We start from the raw sequence: 25229 nt of genomic DNA, 5'->3' as shown, positions 1-25229 counted from the left end.
TGTCACTTATTTCCGTTTTTATTCATCACTAAAAAGTTGTCATCTTTCACTTTTATCATTTTTGGTAGTGGATCTCACATTCCATTAACTCATCTTCACTCATATTTTATTATAAAACTACTCCCTCCGTCCCGGCTAAGATGACGCATTGCTTAGCCGGCACGAGATTTTAGGAGTTATTGGTTAAAGTGTTTAATTGGAGAGAGAAAATGTGGGTGTAAGTATAAAAGTAGAGAGATAAAGAAAGATGGATATTTTAATGAGAGTGAGAAAAAGTGGTTGAGTGTATTAATTGGAGAAAGAAAGTTTCCAAAAAAGGAAATGTGTCATCTTAGTTAGGACAAACTAAAAATGAAAACGTGACATCTTAAGCGGGGCGGAGGGAGTAATATATAAAAGTATGACGCACATGTCTCTAACTTTTTCAACTTATTTTCTATTACTCCCTCTGTCCCTGAAAATTTGTCACGTATTTTTATTTTCGTCCGTCCCTAAAAATTTGTTACATTTCACTTTTACCATTTTTGATAGTAGACCCCAAATTCCACTAACTCGATCCTACTAACATTTTATTATAAAACTAATATATAAAAGTAGGACCCACATATCACTAATTTTTCAACCCACTTTCTGTTATATTTTTAAAAATTTGTGCAAAGCAAATGCTTTATAAGGGATGGAAGGAGTATATTTATTAAAACTTGTGCCGAATTAAATGGTAATGAATTATTAGAAACGGAGTGAGTAATTAAATATAAAGAGCTGTCTTTTTATTTTGGATACATTTTGCGCTGTGCATTAGATCCTATTTGAAACGATAGAATAGAAAATAATAGAATGGGGTATAGTTATTTTTATTTTATTCATTTGAATGGTAAAATAGAATAAAGGACATAAAATGAAAATGAAAAAAAATAAAGAAATTGTCATCTTATTCCACCATCGTTTCATTCCATTATACTTCCTTCATTCTTTGTTAATAGAGACATTTATTTTTGCCATGAAATTTAAAAATAGTGTGTCAAATAGATAGTAAAAAAAGTAAGTGAGAATAAAGTAAAAAAGATGAAGAGACAATAAAGTTTAATGTAGAATTACTTTTTGCCAAAAATAAAAATGATTCAATTAACTTAGAACTTCCCAAAATAAAAAAATAACTCTATTAATATGGAACGGAATGAGTATTAAGAAGAACCTTAATTAATACATTGGTTTGTTTTGTTATCGGAATCGCGAACTAATAGATTCTTATGTTAAGATGCATTGGCTTTTGTTGTCAGACTCGTGAACTAGTAATAGATTTTTAGAGCATCTGCATGACCCCATCCATGCTCTTGGCAAAGAGCATGGATGTAGGCCCGGCCAGACCCACTTTTACTAACTTTTTACTCTCTATTTTTCCTCAAAAGCACAACACCCACATCCATGCTTTTCTGCAAGGACATGCTCAAAGGCTTTACCATTCCATTATTTAATTTAAATACTTCAATTATTAAAAACATTTCTATAATATAAAAATACATTAAAAGTACTCGAACTACTATTACAAATTAAAAAAATTAAAAAATTACATAATTAAATCCTAAAAAATAAAAATTACAAACTTAAAATCCTAAAAATAAAAATTACATAATTAAAATCCTAAAAAATAAAAATTACATAATTAAAATCCTACAAATTAAAAATTACAAAATTAAAGGCTAAAAAATACCCCCGTGAAAGACTAGTTCTCTGACCCTATCCCCAATGTTTGTCAGAGACCTCGTATCATTGCCCAATGTGCTTCAAGTTGCTTGGGAGACATGTTAGACGTCTTGGCCATATTGAGTTGAGCCAAGAGGGTCCACAACGAGTTGGTGGGGGGTTGAGGTGGCACAAAGGGAGCGGGAGCGGCGCAACGGCGGTTTGTTTCCTTCCTTGCGGCCGGCGTTGGGAATTGCTCGGGCCGGCGTCGGGGCTACCCAAGTTAGCTCCGGCAAGCTGGCTAGCCACCTCATCCTCGCCGGCATCGGATAGGATACTGAAGAGTCTAGTGATATGTGCAGTGCGGTGTGTGATATTACTCGATCTAACAGGTACAGAGGATTCGACTAGACTTTAGAGGCTAGAAGATCATGAAACTATCAGACAGGGGTCGTTGGATGCACTCTATCTCTTCAAAACCTCAACCCACTATACTACAACTAGCACATGAAAGTAAATGATCGATCCCACGAGGACGAATGTGTTACGAAACTGCATTTGAGGATGTTTTGAGAAAAAACGGGGTTGGCTGCTGCCACGCAATTTTGTGGGTCGAGAACTTAAAACTACTAGGTCTGAGAAATAGGAAAAACTACTTTACTCTACCTACTGTGTCTAAGAATGCATGACTTAGAGAAATGAGATATTTTAAAGTTCTAAAACAACTGGGGTTAACTTAACTAGCTGGATTTTCCTAATTTGGACAGACAAGTATAAAGCAAAAAGTGGGGACAAGTTTCCTTAAACTACCAGGGTCTGGAAAAGCATGCAGAAAAGTAAAAAGACAATGCAGATAATACTGACAGGGTCAAGGGGACATGCAGAAAAAGCAAAGTACATGTGCAGAAAGTACTGACAAAAGCAGATCTGGTTCTAACTATCAACAACTTCATCTTCTTCGCGAATCAAACGAGAATAGCAGATAAAACAGAGTATTAAACACCATGAAAACAGAGCAAACTTCAGATCTAAACTTAAAATTAGAAATTAAAGCCTAAACTAACAGATCTACGCTACTGGACCTAAAGGATGCAGAAACAGAAAGTAAATAGCCATAATCATGCACAACGTAAACACAAACACCAGATACACGAAACTCCAACTCAAATCCACCACGATTCAACAAATCCAGACATCTCCATACGCAAATCCACAACCTCCATCAACAAACCAACAAATTTCAGCTCCAAACATCCAACAATAACTAAGACCGAAAGTAAAAAGTGAGAAATAAACATCAACTCAGCGAGATCCAACAAAAGCCAACATAAACTTCCATAATAAAGAAAAATAAGTTCGAATCCAGCAGATCAAAGCAAGAACTAGAGTTACGAAACTAAAAACCAACAAGTACTTGAAACCGAAAGTAAACTAAGCAAAGCAAAGTAAATATTGTTTCTTCGCCTTCACAAGGCGATGTTACACAGCAGCAAAACGACGATGAGAACCACGGTGGCCAGAATCACTCCATCTCCAAGTACGCAGCAGGGGAAACCAACTTTTAATCTGCTCATGAATAAGACTCTTTAAATTAATCTGCCCATGCTCCATTCTGCTCATGTCGCCAACTTTTAATTCTCCCAGGTCTGAACGACAACTTCTGATTTTTACTTCAATTCCATCTCTTTTGCATCTGCCAAGTCAGGTAACAGCAACTCCTAGGTCCGGCAGATTTACTACGCACCTGAACTCATAAACACAGATTAGCGCCCCAAATGCACAGAATTTTAACCCAAAACCAATGCATGAAACGAGCCTTATCAGATACCGACCTCGACCATTTGATGGAGGAGCTGGAGGAGGATGATATGCCTTCCTTATACTTCGGATGCACACGCACCTACTGCCAAGCATTGATGTACTTGAATGGTTTGTAATGTTGGGATTGGTAGGTCGCCCAGGCGGCGCTGATGATGTCGAGCTCGCTCCTGCCGCTCCCTGCCGACCGCTCTTTCTGGAGGTAATACCCCTGGAACTTTTGGATTTCTTCGTTGGCTCTGAAGATGGCATTGCGCACCATACTGTCATTGTGCTCGATGGTTCCATCCGGTCGGTTTTTATTGTACCGGCGAGAGACGCGAAACCAAAACCTATCCTCGCTTTGGTTCGTGCCAACTTCTGGATCTTAGGAGATTGCAAAATCGGCTTTGAATAACTGATCCATCTCCCCCGGAGCGCACGGGGTGCGGACGTGAGTGTCACCGGCACGACCCTGAACACGAACACTACGAGGAGTAGGAGTAGGAGGAGTTTGAGTGCCGCCCTCCCTCCCCGATACGGGTTCGGGTGCCCACCCGTATCGCCCAACGGGGGGCATCTTGGTCGTCCACCGTGTAAGGCCGGTAGCCACCCGAAATTTGAGAACCTCGGGTTTGAGGAGGGGCCGAGAATTGCATTTCCGGACTAAGGAATGGTGTTGAGCCGAACCATTCGTGGGTCCAACCGTGGGAGTCAGAGGGGTGATCGCCAGAGCCGGACATTTTTATTGTAAGAGTGAAAGATTGAGAATTGATTAGAGAATTTAGATGAAAATTGTGTAGTGTGGTGGGAAATTTTTTGAGTGGAAATGGGGGTATTTATAGATTAAAATGTGAATTTTGGGGGGAAAAATTGAAAAATAAATTAAAAGTGGTGAGAAAACGGATATAATTTATTGGGAAGAGGGAAAATATTTTTTTAATTTAAAAATGATTTTTTAATTAAATTCAATTTTTTTTAAGAAAATGAAAATGCCAACGGCTACACCGTTGGCCAATCCCTTCGCGCCACGTGGCCCTGCTCAGCGGCACGGACGTGCTCGATTCATCGAGCAGCACCGTGCCGGCGGCAAGAGCACAGCGGCGGACAGCACAATGCCGCGCTAGCGGCACTGACGCCTTCCTTCAGAGAAAGCATCGATGCGGATGCTCTTATACTCCCTCTGTCCCAAGATAATTGAGTCGTATTTCTTTTTAGTTTATTCCCAGGTAGTTGAATAATTTCCTAAGGCATTTTTTGGTAGCTATGTTCTAGCTAGATATAATAGGACTTATCCGAGTTTAGTTGTGTGTGATAACTATGTTACAAATATGCATAGCATGTGTCTTGTATCCGATCCGAACGAAGCCCACTTAAAAGCCTCTATTGTAAGCAACAATGTAACTACCCATTTGCCTAAGTTACATATCTAGCCTACCTAGTTAGTTTTAGGAAAAACAATTTTACCCATCAATTTTATATATATACACTATATTTTATACACTTACATACTTTAATTATATTTCACTATAACAAATAATAATTAATGTAATGCAATAATATAATAAAACAAGAAATAAATTATATAATTATTCATATAATTAATGTATGATGAGAAATGCTAATTTAGGGTATGCTTGGGTATTTTTAATATACATAAAATATACTTTCTCAGTCCCAAACTAAGTTGAGATTAGGAAATTGTATTGAAAAGTAGGAGATGAGAATAAAGTAGAAAAAATAATGAGAAATTAAAGTAGGTGATGAAATAAAGTACTAGTTATTGAATGTTTTAAAAAAAAAAAAATGACTCAACTTGACGTCCCAAAAAGAAATACGACTCAACCTAATTGGGACGGAAGTATAATAAAAATAAAAGTAACAAATATAATTATGGTCATATTTATTTAATTTTTCATTTTTAGAATTTTTTATGTAATAAGAAATGGTATTCGTGGATATTTTTCATATAAATAAAATTATAGTATAATAAAAATAATGATCATATTTATTGTGTACTCCATTTTTAGCATTTTAAGTAACAAGAAATGGTATGCTTGGGTAGTTTTCATAGTCAACAAATTGTCAAAACCACCCAAAATTAAGGTAACATGAGGATAGTCCAATCATTAAGTTAAATTAATGAGAATAATTTTGATATTTTATTTATAACTTGTTGTACTAAACATCTAACTAGGACAACTCACAATTATCCTTAGCTACAAAACACCCAATCAATATAAATTAACTAATCGTAACTATGATAACTATCACTATTTGTATCATATCTAGTCGAAACATAAATAGCTACCAAACGATGCATTACTTTTCTCTTTCTTCATCTCTCTTACTTTAATCTCTTTACTTTAACCTTTAACAAATCAATTTTTTAAATCCCGTGCCTAAAAGAAATGACTCAACTATCTTGGGACGGAGGGAGTGTTTAGATTTGTAATTTTTTTAGTACTCCCTTCGTCCCACTTTAAAAGTCTCATTTGAATTCAATACGAGTTTTAAGATAAGTAGAAGAAAGTTGGTGAAAAAAATTGTGGAATATGAGTCCTACTTTTATATACTAGTTTGACAATAAAATGTGAGTGAAAAAATGTTAGTGGAATATAAAGCCTATTACCATTTATGGAATATCATTCGAGACTTCTAAAGTGAGACACTCAAAAATGGTAAACCATGACTGTTAAAGTGTGACAGAGAGAGTATTATTTATACCCGGCTTATAATTTTTTATTTATTTATTTGAAAATTAAAAATGCAAGATTTTTTAGTAAACACTCTCTTCATCTGTCATTTCATCTGTCATTTGGAGTCATTTCTTTCCATCTTTAGTTTTAAGAAATGTTTAAAAAGTGGATGGAAAAAGTTAGTAGAATATGGATCTTACTTGCATGTATATATTAGTTTTAACTGAAATACGAGTGAAATGAGTGAGAGAAATATGATATCCTATAATCATTTATACTAACAATGTAACGAAACTTCTATTTACGAACATATTAAAATGTATGACTCTTCTTTACGGACAGAGGGAGTACAATTGATGAATTGATACACGCTATACGTTTTAGGAAACAAATTGACTAATTTTGTTTGTCGCAACTTAATGCATAACTCAATTTCTTTAAATTTTTGAACAACAAATAATTATATTTGTATTATTTCAATTGTATGCGATATAATATTTAATTTTGTTATTTTGATACGTAACTGAACCATGTATCATTTATTTATTTTTTAGTGAAATAATCTCATATTTTACTAACTAATTCGATACATTTTATTTTAAAAGTATTGTATTAAAATTTATGATAAGTTACATGACATTATATTACTCTCTCCGTCACTTGCTAGGTGATGATTTTCATTTGGAGACATATTTATAAAAATTAATATTTACAGATTTATCGAAGAGAAAATAAAATATGAAATGAGATAAAGATGGAAGAGAATAAGAAAATAAAATATAAGAAATAATAAAATTTTACCAAAAAAATAATTACAAATAATTTGAACAGCTCAAAATAGAATACAAAGCAAGTAAACTTAATGAATAACTGGTGATCTAGATTTGGTCATATACAAACGTCACACTAGTAAATACTTCCTCCGTCTCTCAATAGGATGGTATGTGCACGAGTTTTAAAAAATGTTAAAAAATAATGAATTAGAAAGATTAGTAGAAGATGAGGTCCATTTTTTTATAGTGGTTTTATAATAAAATGTGAGTAAAGTGAAATAGTAGAATATGAGATCTACTTATTTATGGTAAAAATAAAAGTTAACATGTGACTTCTATCATATCATGAAACGCATGAAATATTATCTTAAAACATCAATAATATTATAGATAAAATATTAAACTAGTACTCCATTTATTACATAACAATTACAACTCCTCCAGCTGTCTGTCCATACATCGCAAATTGTTTTATTCTTATTTGTATTAATTATTTACTCTATAAAAAATATTTATAAGCATCACAACTCTTTATTTCTCCTACATTGAGTAAAAGGAAATTATCCATAATGAACAAGGTAACATCATGTCTAGTGCTTGTCGTGGCGGTGGCGGTGGCAGTGTCGGTGGTGGGGGCAGCAGCGGCGCCGCCTAAGATCACATGCGGCGATGTGACAACCACATTAGCGCCATGTTTCGAGTACGTCTTAAGCGGCGGCAAGGTGCCCGGTAACTGCTGCCAAGGGGTGAAGTCGCTCTACAAGGCAGCGAACACCGCCGCCAACCGTCGCAGTGTTTGCATCTGTCTAAAATCCGTCACCGGCTCTGCCTCTCCGGCCGCCGTCAAAAACGCCAAAAGCCTTCCTGGGAAATGCGGCGTCTCCCTTCCATTTGAAATCACGCCTGCAATCGATTGCAACAAGTAATTCAATTTCTATCAAACTCTTACTACTACTGCACATTTTATTTCAATTTTGTAGTTAAAAATATTTTTCGGAAATCTAATCGATCAAAACGAATTATGTTGATGTGGACATGACATCATAATTAAAATCAATGAAATGTCTTGTTACTGGCTTCAAACAACAAACGAATTCGAAAGGTTACTCCCTCCGTCTCCAAAGATTATGAACTATTCTTTTTTTCGTCCGTTTGTGAAAAATATGAACTTTCTAATTTTGATAAAGTCAAACAACTTATAACCAGTACACATCATTTTATTTACAACTTATACCACTACAATAATATGGACTTTACTCTCCACTATATTACTCTTCTCTCTTACTTTTCCGCTTGTTTATTAAAACTCGTGTCGAACACATTGTTCGTACTCTTTAAAGACGGAGGAAGTATACGTCCCACTATATTTGTACATCTCTTTTGAACACGTGTTTTTAAGTAATGGTGGTAAATGATTAAATGAAACAAGAACAAAATAAAAATTAGACAAAAATAGAAAGAAAAAGCAATGAAGAGGATAAAGTATTTCTCTCTTACTTTTCCGCTTGTTTATTAAAACTCGTGTCGAACACATTGTTCGTACTCTTTAAAGACGGAGGAAGTATTAAATTTCACTAGTACGTCCCACTATATTTGTACATCTCTTTTGAACACGAGTTTTTAAGTAATGGTGGTAAATGATTAAATGAAGCAAGAACAAAATAAAAATTAGACAAAAATAGAAAGAAAAAGCAATGAAGAGGATAAAGTATTAATTTTCTTTTTTATTTGTCTCAATTAAGATGACCACTTTTCGATTTTGGAAATAACTTCCTCTCTCCTCTTTTCTTATTAAAATATTCAACTACCTTTTTTTTCCTCTTAGTAGTGGATACTTCCTCCGTCTTCAAAGTATCCTCTGCCTCCAGTATTCGTTGAGGATACTCAAACTATTTAAAATTTCGATGAAATATAATATCATGTACAATGCCATCTTCATGATAATTATTTTTTTAATAAAGATAATTTTCTTTTGCAGGGTTAATTAGAGACGATGGACTGTCCGAGACCAAATTATGTATGTCAGCTTGTTTGAATTGTTTTCAATGTATGAAATATTAATCTATTGTGTATCGTGGATTTGTGTAATCAAATTATAACGCTCCATTATGGTCAAGAAATTTTGATCCAATTTCATGTGGTAGATCAACTTAAAACTCATATTTTTCATATCAACTTAGAGCCTCCACAATGGGGCGCTCCATAGCTCGCCTTATAGGGCGCCCTATCCTCCGTCACATCAGCATTTTATCCCCCAGCCCATTCACCTGCAGTGGGATGCCCTATAGCCCGTCCTATAATTTTAACTCTTATTTTATATTTGTTTTTTATTTTTTATGTTTGCAAAATATCAATTAGTAAGAATAAAAATATAAAAACACCACAAATTAAAGGCATATCCTATTGTCAGTATTTATTTTTTATTTTTTATATTTTATGCTTGCAAATATGAAAATCGTCGGAATTCATTATTGAATATAGAGAGAAATTGAGATGGGGAAGAGAGTAGAGTGAAAGGTGTGAAATGAAGTGAAAAATTGGTGATATATATAGAAGAAAATACCAAAAAAAAAAATTAAAATGAAAAATGTGTGCATAGTCCGGACTATCGTCCTTGCCCCTTGCAATGGGGCGGAGGATAAGCCGGACTATGTAAAAAATGGTTCATCGTCCGCGGACTATTCATAGGGTGCGGACTAAGGAAATCGCATAGGGCGGGCGGGGTGCTGCAGTGGCGCGCGCCTTACATAGAGCGGGCTTTAGGGCGCCCACCGTGGATGCTCTTATACTAGTATTAAGGTATTCCTTCGTTGATATCGTTTGAAAACTGAGGTGAATACAAGTCTTGTATACGATCTTTCGATTAAAATCCAAAAGAAATCCATTAAAACTAATTAAGAATACTATACAACTAAACAAACAAACAACAAGAAGCAAACTGATAGATAATATAGGAAATATCTCAATTTGTAAGAAAAAATATGCTCTAATCAGTGCATATATATCAACACATTATTCTCAAACATAATACAACTTTCCTTTTAATAAGTATAAGCACTAGCAACGAACTTTATTTTTATATAAAAACACAAATAACAATACCACATTACAACCGTGCATGTTATTATTTTGCAGTATTAATACTAAAGCAAAGAAGAAATTCAGGGAAAAAAATGCACAATCCTGTGTAAAAATTAAATCAAGAAATTTATTCTACGATTAAATGTATCATTTATCAAAATAATGTGATCCCTACACTGATACACAATTCTCCAAATGAACCTAATAAGATTTGCCATATTGCATGAAGCTTTCAGCTCCATGGAAAATACCAAAAATAGCAGTACTACCGACCACCGTATGCCCAATGTATAATACTTTTAGAATACATGGAACCTTGGATCTTATAGCATCATAAGTTCTATAAACAGCACTAACAACACCAATGACAACTCCTCTGTTGGAACTAGAAAGTAAAGAACACAAAAGAAGGAAAATATTTGTATGCTGAACGTATATCAGAAGATGACTCAAAGTGACTTTTTTATTCCACTAAAATGAGGTGCTATTTATAAGCCCTCTAAGAACACAACGTGCAAAATATCTTAACTAAAAATAGCTTACAATCAGGAACACTATCTAAACAATACTAGCTAAGAAATAGGAATGCTGAAAACTAATAAAGACTAAGTCACGATAAGCTTGAGCTGTCAATTATGAGTCAGCAATCTTCATTCAACACTCCCCCTTGATTCATAATTGCACACTCCGAGCATATTTCTGAACTTGACGTGCTTCTCCGAGGACAACGACTTGGTGAAAATATCAGCCAAGTTCTCAAGGCTGCTGCAAAACTTCAAAGAGATGACCCCTTCATTAATCAAATCTCTTATGAAGTGAAACTTAATATCGATGTGCTTCGTTCTCCCGTGCATAACTGGATTCTTTGCAATCGCAACAGCTGATCGATTATCACAAAAAATTCCAGTAGCCTCCTTCTGCTCCTGCTCGAAATCAGCCAATAACCTTCTCAACCACACTCCTTGACAAGCTGAAGAAGTAGCAGCCACATACTCTGCTTCTGCAGTCGAAAGCGCTGTTACTCCTTGCTTCTTCGAACTCCATGTCACAGCTCCAGACCCAAGATTGAACACGAAGCCTGAAGTACTTCGCCTATCATCCACCGAACCTGCCCAATCACTGTCCGTGAACCCAACCAACTCAAAATCAGCAACATTTGAGTACCAAATACCAAAATTTTGAGTTCCAGCTATGTAGCGAAGAATCCTTTTTGCAGCTCCAAAATGTTGACGTGTTGGATTGTGCATAAATCTGGAAACCATACCAACGGCGAAGGCAATATCGGGCCTCGTATGCGTTAAATAAATCAAACCTCCAACTAGACTTCGAAAGCTTACTGCATCAGCTTCCTCCGTACCATCTTTGAGCTGCAACTTTTCATTCATATTCATGGGAGTAACTGCAGCTCTGCAATTCGTCATGTTGAAGCGTTTGAGAAGATCCTCGGCATACTTTTTCTGGAAAACGAACACTCCATCTTCTCCTTGCTTAATTTCCAATCCAAGAAAATAATTAAGCAAACCCAAATCTGTCATCTCAAACATATTCATCATACTCTCTTTGAGCTCAGTAACAAGAGAGTTAGAAGATCTCATATATATTATATCATCAACATATACACAAACAAGGAGCAAGCTTGCTTCGAGGTGGTCGCCGTTGCAATTCTGGAGAAGACGCTGTCGTGCACCGCTTGCTGTACCATGCTCGCGGAGCCTGCTTCAAGCCATATAAAGCTTTCTTCAACCTGTAGACCTTATCCTCCATGCCTTCAACAACGAATCCTTCCGGCTGCACGACATAGACTTCCTCCTCCAAGTCTCCGTTCAGAAACGCAGACTTGACATCAAGTTGATAGATAGGCCACTTAAGATGTGCAGCCAAAGCCAAGAACATTCTCACGGTTACAAAGCGAGCAACCGGAGAGAACGTTTCCTCATAGTCGATGCCCTGCTGCTATGCATAGCCCTTGACAACCAAACGAGCCTTGTGTTTCTGCACACTCCCATCTGCATTATACTTCGTCTTGAACACCCACTTCAAGCCAATTGCACTCTTATTTTCCGGCAAGTCTTCCAGCATCCAAGTTCCATTCTTTTCAATTGCTGCAATCTTCTCATTCATTGCATTCTGCCACTTCTCTTCTCCAGCAGCATCATGGAACCGATTTGGATCCGCAACCATAAGAGCAAAAGTACATCTCTCATAAAGTTCAGTTAGAGACCTATAGCCTCGTGGAGGGGGTGTTTCGAGAGATGAACAACTACTTAATGAAGGTGGTGTATTTAAGTTTGGAAGATTTATAGGGCTAGTATGAGGCGTATTTGGAGGAGTAATATTTGGTGAGTTTAAGGGGCTGTTTTGTGGTGAATTCGGAGGGCTGCTGTGTGGCGAATTCACACCAGAATCTGCATCACTCGTGTCCAGCGGAAAGAGAGTATATGGATCATCTTGCTTGCTCTCCCAATCCCAGCCAGCATCTTCATGAAAAACAACGTCTCTGATGATAATAACTTTTCCACTAGGAGGTTTATATAGCTTGTATGCTTTAGATTGAGAAGAGTACCCAATGAAGATACACTTTTCAGATTTCTCGTCAAGCTTTCGACGATGTTGAGAGCTCACCAAAGCATAAGCTACGCATCCAAAAACCTTTAGATGGCTCACCGTCGGCTTCGTACCTCCCCAATCTTCATATGGTGTGCGATTTTGAACAGCTTTTGTAGGAGATAAATTCAGCAAGAATACGGCAGTAGCAACAGCTTCTGCCCACAAGGAGTTGGGGAGATGCTTCGCCTTCAACATGCTTCTCGCCATCTCTACAACGGTGCGATTTTTCCTCTCCGCCACACCATTCTGCTCCGGCGTATATGGTGCTGTCAACTCTTTGCGTATTCCATTAGTCTCGCAAAAATGATTAAATTCATTAGAGCAAAACTCACCACCCCTATATGTACGAAGAACCTTGATGCTCTTCTCACTTTGCTTCTCCACCATAGCCTTGAAATTCTTGAAGTTCTCAAAGGCTTCGGATTTATTTTTCATAAAATAAACCCAACTCATGCGACTATAATCATCGGTAATTAGAAAGAAATACCGACTTCCACCAATAGACTCCGTATTTATAGGCCCGCACAAATCAGCATGAATGAGCTCAAGACAATTAGAAGCTCTCCACGATACACCACTAGGAAATGATTTCCTCCTCTGTTTCCCATAGATACATCCTTCACATAAATCAAAATCATCAATTTTAGGCAGCCCATGAACCATACCATTCTCCCGTAGAAGCTTTAATCCATTGGTGTTGAGATGCCCATATCGTAAATGCCACAGCCTCGACGCCTCTTGCGTGCTAGAAACAAGAGCGTATTTCTCCACATTTGACATTCGCAGCGGAAACATTCTATTCTCCATCATGCAAACCTTTGCAATGATTTGCCCAGATTTTTTTTCTTTGATGACAGATAAACGATCATCAAACACCACTATATATCCAGTAGATATCAATTGCCCAACACTCAATAAATTATGTGCCAAGTGTGGAATAAAATAGACATCATAAATGAGTTTGGTGTTACCATGGCCATCCTTTACTGCAACAGTACCTTTCCCCTAAACTTGACCAGATTTGTCATCACCTAGCCTGACTTGAATCTTGCGAGATTCATCGAGCTCTTTGAACATCTCCTTGTAGGAACACATGTGATTCGAGCAACCACTATCCACGAACCACGCATCATTCGGCACATCCACGGCGTCTGCAACCGCCATGAATAACTTGTTATCATTCGCCTCTTCTTGGACGCAATTTGCTTGTTTTTCCTTCGACCAACAATCTGCTTTCACGTGCCCATATTTGCCGCAATTATGACACTGAATTTGGCTCTTGTCGCCTTGCTGTCCACCAAAATATTGCTTTGCATCAGATCGACTGCCACGACCTCGACCTTGGCCACGCCCGCGACCTCGGAAACCTCCTCTGCCTCGTCCTCTTGCCGTAGAGAACTCCTTCTGATTGGAGAATTCACCTTTCACTTGAAAAGCTTTTTCATCAGACTTTTCAAACGATCGGTTAATCCTTGACTCATGAGCTTGAAGAGATCCCATCAGTTCTTCAAATGAAAAAACCGATAGGTCCTTTGATTCTTCAATTGCAACTACAACATGATCAAACTTTGGAGTCAAGCTTCTGAGCACCTTCTCAACGATGGTCTGATCCGTGATCTTATCTCCACAAGATCGCATTTGACTGACTGTTGCCATTGCCCTCGACAAAAAATAAGCCACAGATTCTCCATTCTTCATGATCAGCGTTTCAAAGTCACGTCGAAGTGATTGCAATCTCACGACGATGACTTTTGAATCTCCCTTGAATTCTTTCTGCAAAGTTGACCAAGCTTGCTTCGAGGTGGTCGTCGTTGCAATTCTGGAGAAGACGCTGTCGTGCACCGCTTGCTGGATGATCGCCAACGCCTTCGAGTCTTTCTTCTTGTTCTCCCGCAATCTGTTCGCCTTGTCGGGATCTGCATATCCCTGCTCCACGAAGTCCCATAGATCTTGAGACCTCAGTAGAGTCTGCATCCGAATACTCCAGTATTCATAGCCTTTTCCTTTGAAGACTGGAATAGTGGTTGTGTAGCACTCATCGAACTTCCGTTGCTGGCCATCGTAATTGAACCCAGCTCTAGATGCCACAAATGTTGGAACTAGAAAGTGAAGAACACAAAAGAAGGAAAATATTTGTATGCTGAACGTATATCAGAAGATGACTCAAAGTGACTTTTTTATTCCACTAAAATGAGGTGCTATTTATAAGCCCTCTAAGAACACAACGTGCAAAATATCTTAACTAAAAATAGCTAACAATCAGGAACACTATCTAAACAATACTAGCTAAGAAATAGGAATGCTGAAAACTAATAAAGACTAAGTCACGATAAGCTTGAGCTGTCAATTATGAGTCAGCAATCTTCATTCAACATCCTCCATAGGCAAAGCCCGTCGCAATTCGTGTCCGACAACTATCATTTGTCATCTCTTCTCTATCTCCCTATGACGCCCCATGGATGCATCGTGTCTGATATGCTTGGATTTTGCACTATTTTTAGGCCATTATTTCGTCTGTCTGACAAATTTGCATTACATGTTCATTATTTGCATATTTTATCTATTTTGGTATTTTTAACGTGTTTTTGTGTGAAATGTGCAAAATAGAACCTAAAAAGACAGCAAAAAGTCGAAGTTGTAAGTTAAGAGCTTTCGAGCCGGCCAGCAGTCCACTGGAACTTAGCCAGCGACTGTTGTCCACTTCGAAAAATTGAGCTGAAAAGAAGAACAAGCCCAGACGCCCAGTGACCACTGGAGTGCACAACGACCGTTGTTTTGAGTCGACAAGCTACGGATTGTTGGCCAGGGACCGCTGAACTTTGTGTAGCGGCCCGCTGGAAAAATTGTCATATTATGATGAAGAATTTTCATATCATTGTAAATGACTTGGAGGCTATAAATATCCCCTAAAGCTTCATCTAAGGAACCTCTTACTGCATATTATTCCAGAGCATAATATTTGAGAGTTCTTTCTACTGTTCATCATTGTTTAAGGAGTTTGAAGCGTGGAATCAAGATAAGATCAATGCTACAAGATTTAACCTTTGGATTTTATTATCTTAGTACTTATATTTTCTATGTTTTCCCTACAAACTATGGGTTTAGTGTATTTCTCCATGAGTAGCTAAATTCATAGAGTTCTAGGAATGTGTTAGTAACGACTTTGGTTTATACGGTTCCTATTTATTTAATATTTGTTTTGTTCATTACTTGCTTCAATTTTAAGTGTAAGATAATGCTTCATGCTTGAGTTACACATTCTGTGATGTTTTTTTGACTTGCAAAGTAATCGAGCGAGGATTTACATATTAGAAGAACTTAGTTGACGCTACAATGATTTCTCCTTAAAACGGTACTTTTACTTGAGCGAGAGAACAGTAAGAGTCTTAGGTGCTTTTGGGAGTTGCAAATCTAGGATTGACGACCCTAGTGTGTGTGATCTACTTTGTGCCGCATGGGCAATATTTATGTGACTCGTTCTAGTAATGTATGAACTGTGCTAGCGTGTTATAGTTGGAACTTGTATAAACCATAACTGTGAAAGCACATTCCTAGAATTCCCTATCTCTAGTAGGAGATAGCCGGTCTTGTGATCGTTTTCCATGTGTTCGATATTTGGTACTAACTATTAGCTATACTAGATCTACTATGTGTACTTGCAGGTCTATTTAGTGCTAATAGAAAATACATTATCGTCTAGGAAAGGACCAATTGAGGGGCTTTTAGAGGCCGATCATGAGGGATTTGGAACGACTGATGCAAGAAGGTGTAGCTAATCTCGTTTGGGACATATTCACGAAGAAAGAAAAAAGGCTCAAAGATAACCAGAGCTCAAAGACGGTGCTAAAAATCGAGTACGTGCAAGAGCTACCTAACCGATGTGCTTAGTTTTTGTATTTGTTTAAAAGCTTGATATTGCTTGATTTATTTTATTTTTGGTCAAGAAATGGCATAAATATATCATGTTCGCTATTATTTTAGAATTTTGACCATTTTGTGCGAGATATGTACAAAAAGAGCTTAATTAGGTGAAAAAGGGAGCCCAACTGGTGGTCCCAGCGATTGGGATGACAACTTTAATAGAGTTTCCAGCGACTTGATGGGTGCACACAAGTTGCTGCAATTGCGTGATGGTCTAAGAGTTTCTTTTTTTTGTTTCGCTTGAATTAGTTAATAATTTAGTATTTTAGATACCAAACCAAAACTTGAATTGTTTAAATAGTGAATGATTATAATTTGAGATACTTAAGTTAACTAATTATTCTTAGTAAAACAATACTCTTGCTTGCTATTATTACAATAGCCTCATACACTTGTAGTATATTTCTTTGCTAAAATAAAAGTGAGCTTCAAACCGAATGGTTTGGGATAGAACAAGCCACCCAACAAGGTCGAGCTTTCTATAACCCAGAACAAGCCAACTGGCTGGGTAGTTCAAGAAGAGACCTCATACCTGATCAGTTGTGGGTGTTGTGGGCCTGACAGTCAGAGACAGATACCCAATCCGGTGATATTCTACACCTTAGCCTACCTGGTCGAGTTGACCATGCGCGAAGGCGTGTTTCAGAGACTTTTATCCAATCTGGTTGCTTTAACTACCAGCTAGCTGTTTGGGCTGGTAGGCCCTTGATATGCTCAGATTTTGTACAATTTTAAGGCCAATATTTGGTCCATTTTTAATGTCAAAGTTACATTACATGTCCATTATTTGAATATTTTATCTATTTTGGTATTTTAACATGTTTTGTGAGATATGTGCATATTTAAGCATAAAAAGGGAGTCAAAACATGAAAGTAAGAAATCTGGAGCTTCAGGTAGCGTCTGGCATTCGCCACAACACTTCCAGCGACCGCTGGTGCTCAGCAGCTGACAAAGACACGCCCAACGACCGCCGGGAAGTGCGTAGCGACTACCACAAGGAGTCAGAAGCTTCTGATTGACGCGCGGCGACCGCCGACCAAGATGCGGCGGTCCGCCACAAAAACGCGGTGCATGACAGCTGTGTTCAAACTCAAATTTTCCGGCGATCTTGAAGTTCGATCTGGGTGTTCTACATGTCATTCTCTTCATTTTCGAAAGAGCTTTCGCGTTGGTACCAAGATCACCTCAATCGGAGTTCAGTGGAGAGAGTTATGGTCGTTCTACCAAAGTCGTGCAAAGCTATCAAATGCAGTCTAGGCGGAAATTTATAGAATGAAAGAAGATATTACCTTGTGAAGCCAAATCTTTTCCTTCTACTATGGGGAACGAAAATTCCATCTTTCCTATTTCTTGGAGAAGACTTTTTACCAAATTTAAATCCTTCTCAAGTCTATATATACCCCATAACCTAATTCATAGAATTCACCTTTCCATAGCCCCCAAAAGGGGCAGCCTCCAACGCTCCTCCTCTAACTCTAATTCTTCATCATCTTTTTGTCAATTACTTCCATAGCATAAATTTGAGAGTTTTCATTGTGTAAGGGGTTGGAGCAAGAAGCAAGAGATCATCAAAGAGCTACAAGGATTCAACCTTTGGGTTTTATTTGCTTTAGCACTTATGTTTATTTTGTCTTCACTTCAATCTATGTTTTTAGCTTATTCAATTATGTCTAACTAATTCTTTGGATGCGTTAGTAACTTTTATTGGTTTATACAATTCCTTTTTCTATTTAATATTCGTTTTGTTTTATTTTGTTTCTTCTCTAAGTTATTCTTGACGCTTCACGTTTGAGTGACACATTCTGTGCTGATCTAATATAACTTGCTTCATAAATGTGAGAGAGTTCTAGCGAGTTAGGTCGACTTAGTAGACACTACAACTAGCTTCCTTTAAAACGACACTGTTAATTGATAGTGAAGACTTTTTAAGGGTCTTAGGAGCTTTATGGAGTTACGTGTTAGGATTGACAACCCTAATGTTAATAATCAACGTTTGCATCGCATGTAGGGGTGTGCATTCGGGTTTTGGTTCGGTTTTTCGCCCAAACCGAACCGAACCCGAAAAACCGAATTTAGGTTAAAATTGAAACCGAACCGAACCGAAAAATCGAAAATCGAAAAACCGAAAACCGAACTTAAAAAACCGAACTAAACCGAAAAAACCGAAATTTCAAAACAAAACCGAAAAACCGAAAAAAATAGTATATTTTAATATATCTAATTTATTTTATTTTATATATACTAAAAGAATATAAATATATATAATATATAATATAAAATTAATACTAATATATATAATATTTATTATATAAAAATATATTAGAAGAATATATGTTATATATATGATATAATATACTAAATTAATAGGATAAAAATATATAATAATATATTTAAAATATAATTCGGTTTTTCGGTTTTTCTTTCGCCCAAACCGAACCGAACCGAAAAATCGAAATTTTTGTATTTTTAAAACTGAACCGAACCGAAAAACCAAAAAAACCAAACCGAATTTCAAAATTTCGGTTTGGTTCGGTTCGAATATTTGGTTTTCGGATATTTTGCTCACCCCTAATCGTATGAGCATAAGCTAGGTGACTCGTCCTTTCAAAGTATAAACTGTCCTAGGATATTGTAGTTAGAATTTGTATAACCATAATTGTGAATGCACGTCCCTAGAATTCTCTTATCTCTCATATTTTATCTTTGTGATTTAATTGTTTTTAGTTGTTTATTGCTTTTAATTGTTTTTACTTTCAAAAATCCAAAATTCTCTTGTTTCTCTAGATAGTATTTGACACTTAGTACATAATAAACAGTTACAATTATATTCTCCGTATTTGATATCCTGGTATTGACCTTTAGCTATACTAGATCTACCACGTATACTTGCAGATATTTTTAGTGCTAATGAATAATGCATCAGCCCTGAAGATGCAATTTTATCCATGTTTTAGCACATGTTTTTTTGGAATTGAACCATAAGTGTAAGATGCAATTTTATCCATGTTTTAGCACATGTTTTTTGGGAATTGAACCATAAGTATTAATACCTTTTTAGAGACTTTTGTAATCAGATTTTCTTATTATTAAACCCTTTGTATGTCTCTCTCCTTCTAGGAATAACATCTTTTAATCAACTCCTTTATTAAATAGTTTCATAATCGATTCCAAATTGCTTAAGTTCAGGTGTGCATTATAGTGCATTGATGCTAGGATTTTGAAGCTAATGCAATTCGTGTTATTGGTGAAAGATTTTTGGGTTGCCTTCATTATTCCGAAGAAGGTCATAAGGTCACTATTGGGTTTCTTGCTTCAGTCACCTTCTACATCCCTTTCCTTTCCATCCCTTAGTTAAGTCTAGCTTTTTTTTGGGGGGGGGGGGGGGGGGGTGGGGGTTAGATCACCATTTTTTTCCCTTGATTGTTGATTGATTGTTGAGATTCAGAATATCATGTCGAGAGAGTGATGGTGAGTTAGCAAAGTCAAGTAACACTGAGGCGAGAGAAACACCAAAAAAGGGAAAAAGAGAACAGTCTCAACCATGATTGTCATCTTTAATAGTAAACCTAGGGAGAGTACTATACCTCCTTCGTCCAATAGAAATAAGTCTTATTTATTTTTTCATCCGTTCCATAGAAATAGTTCATATTCATTTATGACTACATTTTTCTCCTTTTTTACTTTATATATCACCCACGTGCGTTGCACGACATATTTTATTTTTTTGTGGTAACTAAAATGAGAAACAATACAATTATATGCAATTTAAAAATGAATAAATAAATAAATTATTAAAATAAAATTGCTATATTGAAAAATAAAAAACAAAATGCTAAAATAAAATTAAACTTATACAGTAAATAAACTAAAAGAAAAAAGAGAGGGAATGGAGAGAGCAAAACACACTCGGTAGACTAATTACAATATTAATTTTAGAAGCATAAATAATTATACAAAAGGTTCATTCAAAATAAGATAGCCCTATAATCACTCAATTTTAACCCCATTATGAACATTACAATAAAAATTGAATATAGGGTTCATACTTCATACTCTGCGGCGGCTCCTCTTCAAGTCTCATCATATCTCTCCTCCTTCCAATTTGAAAATAGAAATATTGTGATGCTCCTTCACTTATCACTCTCGGCCCTTGGAAAAAATCTCGTTAGTTGTCGCCAAATTGCCGCCCAATCTTCGCCTCCGTACCTCGTCTGCTCTCTCCTTGTAGTCGTGACACACTACTGGGGCCTTCTCCGTACCGGCATTGCTGCCTTCGCTCCATTGCCTCCTTTCTAGTTCCATGGCGTCAAGCTTTCCTCCTTTGATAAAAGTAAAAATGGTATGCTTGAGTTCTATAAGGTAAGTAGGTAATGACATATTTATAGACTAAAATATTATGCGCGTAATCTTTCCCACCCACTCACTCCACTTAGGCAGTTAACGATATAGCCAGAGCCCACATACCCCACCAAATTAATTATAGTCATTTTTAAATTACATAAGGCAGTTTAAGGAGAAAAATAACGGTAAGACGCACAACTTTTCATTTTGTGTCATTTGATGTATTAAATTCATTTTGTGACATTTGTTGCAAATTTATCAATTTAGTTAAATAATTTGTGATGTATAATAGTATAATAAATAAAATGAGAAAGAAAAAAGTACGAAATTGTATGTAAATTAATTAAAATAATTAATGATGAAAAGGCATATACATAACACAAATTATAGGGAAATAAAATAAATTAGTTAAATTCTATCCCTATAATTATGGAATTCCAATTTGTGTTAAATTTTAAATTTACAAATAAAATACCGTTCTTTAAAATCTGGGCACAAATTAAAATGATTCTTTAAAATGATCACAATTGAATTATAGTAAAATTATATTCATGGATTAATTGTAGGGAAACAAAAAATGATTATTTAAAAATGATTACAATTACGATTCTTTAAAAATGATTACAATTGAATTATAAATTATTTAATTACCACTTGCATTAATCGTGTAATTACTTTTATTTGGAATAGATTATAACAATTAATTAAATTTAACACCATATTCATGGATTAATTATAGGGAAACAAAATAAATTAGTTAAATTCTAGCCCTCTAATTATGGAATTCAAATTTGTGTTAAATTTTAAATTTACAAACAAAATACCGTTCTTTAAAATTTGGCACAAATTAAAATGATTATTTAAAATGATCACAATTGAATTATAGTAAAATCATATTCCTGGAATAATTATAGGAAAAGAAAAAATAATTATTTAAAAATTATTACAATTAAAATTCTTTAAAAATGATTATAATTGAATTATAAATTATTTAATTATAGGGAAACAAAATAAATTAGTTAAATTCTATTCCTACAATTATGGAATTCAAATTTGTGTTAAATTTTAAATTTACAAACAAAATACCGTTCTTCCAAATTTGGGCACAAATTAAAATGATTCTTTAAAATGATCACAATTTAATTATAGTAAAAACATATTCATGGATTAATTATAGGGAAACAAAAAATGATTATTTAAAAATGATTACAATTACGATTCTATAAAATAAATTAGTTAAATTTTATCCCTACAATTATAGAATTCAAATATGTGTTAAATTTTAAATTTACAAACAAAAGGGCTATTCCCTAAATATTCCCAAAATTCCCCTTATTTCCCTAAATACCCCCAAAACTCCCCTTTTATTGTATAGATTTATGGGCTCACCATTCACTATCCAATTTCAACTATTTTTTCTTATTCTCTCTTACTTTAATAATTATGCATTAAAATCCATGTCAACCCTAAATAGCTTATTTCTATGGGACGGATGGAGTATATTAATAATACATTCTCTACATTATTCTATCTTATTTTACATTATCTTAACTTTAACTATTTTATACTAGTATCATTTTTTTCATTTTTTTAAAACAAGTTCTAAAAAGAAGTGTCTAGCTTATGATGGGACCGAGGGAGTACTAAGTTGTAATTTTATTAAAATTCTCTTCATCGTATTTTTTGACACATTACTTTTGAGTTTCGGTCATCAAGAACGGTTCATTTATGTGTACAAAATGTATTATTGAATATTATTTTCATTTTATAACTTTCACCTATTATATTTTTACTTCCTGCAAAAGGTAAGTCTTCTCGCCTAGGCATGCAGAGAAGTAACGGCTTTGATCCAAAAAAGAAGCGTCGATAGTCTATCTCTCTCCTTCTTAATTGGCTGAAATACCGTTCCTGATGTGGAGGGTATTTTCGAACAAAAAAAAGTTCAAAAAATTAAAAAAAATATTACATATAATATTAAATTGAAGTCAAAGCACTTCAGAAGATATTTTAAAACGTTTGGTACCTAAATTGATACCAATCCATAGTTAAGGGACTTAAAAAAAGATATACCTCTTTAAAATTTGGCATCTTCCAAAAAATTGTATTCTTCACCGAGTTTAACAAAATGATGTTAAGTGATTTAAGTGAAAAAATAATATAGCAGAAAAGTAAAAATAGAATTAAATAGGAGAGGTAAATATGTTGTTTTTTGTTAAAATGTGAATTAATTCGCTTATAATGAAACAGAATGAGATTATATTATCGAGTGATCTTCAAATTTAGTCTCTCAAAATAAACTTTGCAGATTTTAGGTCTCTGAATTGAGCAAAATATAGACACAAGTCTATGAATTAGGAAAAATATCATTTAAGGTCCTCAATTTCCGTTTTTTCCCTTGAACCCTAAAAATGAAATAAAAGGCTTTCTACTGTATATACTAGTATTTCCTAATATGAGAATCTAAAAAGTAGAAAATGCATTTTCCATGATCAAATTTGAATATCACTTTATATTATTTGTGTTGTAGCACGCAGTATTAATTTATAGATGGTAATCCCTTTGTCCCAATTAAGTTGAGTCAAAAATTTTGGACAGAGATTAAAAAATTTTTATTGAAAAATAGGAGAAATGAATAAAATAGGAAAGATAAATAGAGAGTAGGTGATGAAACAAAGTAAGACTGATTGAACGTTTTATTTTTTGTCAAAAAAATGACTCAACTTAGTTGGGTTGGAGGAAGTAGTATATACTCCCTCCGTTCCATAGTAATAGAGGCGTTTTATTTTGTGCACTCGTTTTAAAAAAATAATTATAAATAGTTAAAATGGAAAAAAAGTAAAGTAAGAGAGATAATATGGTAGATAAGACTCTTCTCTATATTATTATTTCTCTTACTTTACCCTCTCTCCACTTTAACTATTTATTACTCCCTCCGTCCCGGGTTAGTCGCACGTTTACTGTTGGGCACGGAGGTTAAGAAATTATATTAAATAAATAGGAGAGATGAAAAAAATAGGAAAGATAAGAGAGAGTAAAGTAAATGATAGAATAAAAAAAAGAGTGATTAGATGTTTTGTCTTTTGTTAAAAAAGGAAAGAGTGCAAATAACTTGGACGCCTAAAAAGGAAACTAGTGCAAATAACGCGGGACGGAGGGAGTATTATTTTTTTAAAACGAGTGTAGAAAATGAAATGCCTCTATTATTGTGGAACGGATGGAGTATTATTTTGTGACTAAAGTGTAGTTATTGATGCATTAAATTTGTCCATTTTTTTGTTTGATCGTATTGGTTGAAATTTGTGTGCAGTTTTTTCAAACAGTTTTTTCACACTCATGGTTGATTTGTGTTTGGTAGTTGTTTTGGGGCCATTCGATGATTTTTTTTATAGTGAATTGAATTCTTGTTTTTTGGGGGACTGAATCTTTGTATATCCGGTTGTATACATTGAATCTTATGACGAAAACAAAAAACTATGGATTTTGTTGTGGTTAAAGTTTTAAAGACTATGAATTTCAATTTTCTGCTTTGATTAATTTAGTCTATTTTTTCTGCCGGGCCCTAAGATAAATGATATGTTTTGAACAAATTTCCTGATCAAATTACTATTGCATTATTGAATTGCAAATACTAAGTACTCCCTCTGTCCCGGGTTAGTCGCATGTTTACTGTTGGGTACGGAGGTTAAGAAATTATATTAAATAAATAGGAGAGATGAAAAAAGTAGGAAAGATAAGAGAGAGTAAAGTAAATGATAGAATAAAAAAAGAGTGATTAGATGTTTTGTCTTTTGTTAAAAAAGTAAAGAGTGCAAATAACTTGGGACGCCCAAAAAGGAAACTAGTGCAAGTAACGCGGGAGGGAGGGAGTACTTCTCAAAATACTCTAAAGTGTACACATTAGAAAATGAAAATAAGTACAATATTTAATTAAAATTTATTAATATAATATGTTACTAATTTAAACTACAGACAAATTCTGGTTTCTAGAGTTCAAACTATGTGCGATCATTGCTCATTTGGAAGATTGGTGTATTTTGAGATAATTGATCATACACCTCCTTATCCTATTTTTTTTTAATCATTATAAAAATAATAATTAGGGGTCATTACAGGAGGAGTCATGTCATGAAATCAAAGTAAGTATTAGTAGTACTAGTAGTTTGTCTAGTTGCAAAGTATGATCGCTGTATATAATTTATCCAATTACTCTATACAATAAATTGATATTCTACTTTTATTATTTTAGTTTATCCGTTAAAATCAGTGTACAAGTTTTTGTTTCTGGTGAGATGAACTCATTGTTTATAATAACAGTATTTTAAGAAT

The 25229-nt window shown here is 35.0% G+C and overlaps 2 protein-coding genes across 2 annotated transcripts; one reads left to right on the top strand and one right to left on the bottom strand.

Annotated features, from left to right (window-relative positions):
- Positions 1-7430: 7430 nt before the first annotated feature.
- On the top strand, positions 7431-9083 carry LOC125197396 (non-specific lipid-transfer protein 1-like). Its single transcript, XM_048096134.2, has 2 exons — positions 7431-7874; positions 8931-9083. Exons 1-2 carry the CDS (start codon positions 7522-7524, stop codon positions 8938-8940), a joined length of 363 nt encoding a protein of 120 aa, XP_047952091.1. The 5' UTR covers positions 7431-7521; the 3' UTR covers positions 8941-9083.
- Positions 9084-10234: 1151 nt separating this feature from the next.
- LOC148927280 (uncharacterized) lies at positions 10235-15068 on the bottom strand. The gene is made up of 2 exons (XM_089070114.1): positions 15014-15068; positions 10235-10404 (listed from the first exon to the last, which is right to left on the bottom strand). Exons 1-2 carry the CDS (start codon positions 15066-15068, stop codon positions 10235-10237), a joined length of 225 nt encoding a protein of 74 aa, XP_088926240.1.
- Between the last annotated feature and the right edge of the window lie 10161 nt (positions 15069-25229).

Source organism: Salvia hispanica, chromosome 4 (genome assembly GCF_029641045.1).
Source record: "Salvia hispanica isolate PSC_SH4W2 chromosome 4, Shi_PSC_v1, whole genome shotgun sequence".
In the NCBI taxonomy this organism is placed as follows: domain Eukaryota; kingdom Viridiplantae; phylum Streptophyta; class Magnoliopsida; order Lamiales; family Lamiaceae; genus Salvia; species Salvia hispanica.
The sequence above is the reverse complement of the archived record's forward strand: the minus strand, read 5'-3'. Positions and strand labels throughout refer to the sequence as shown.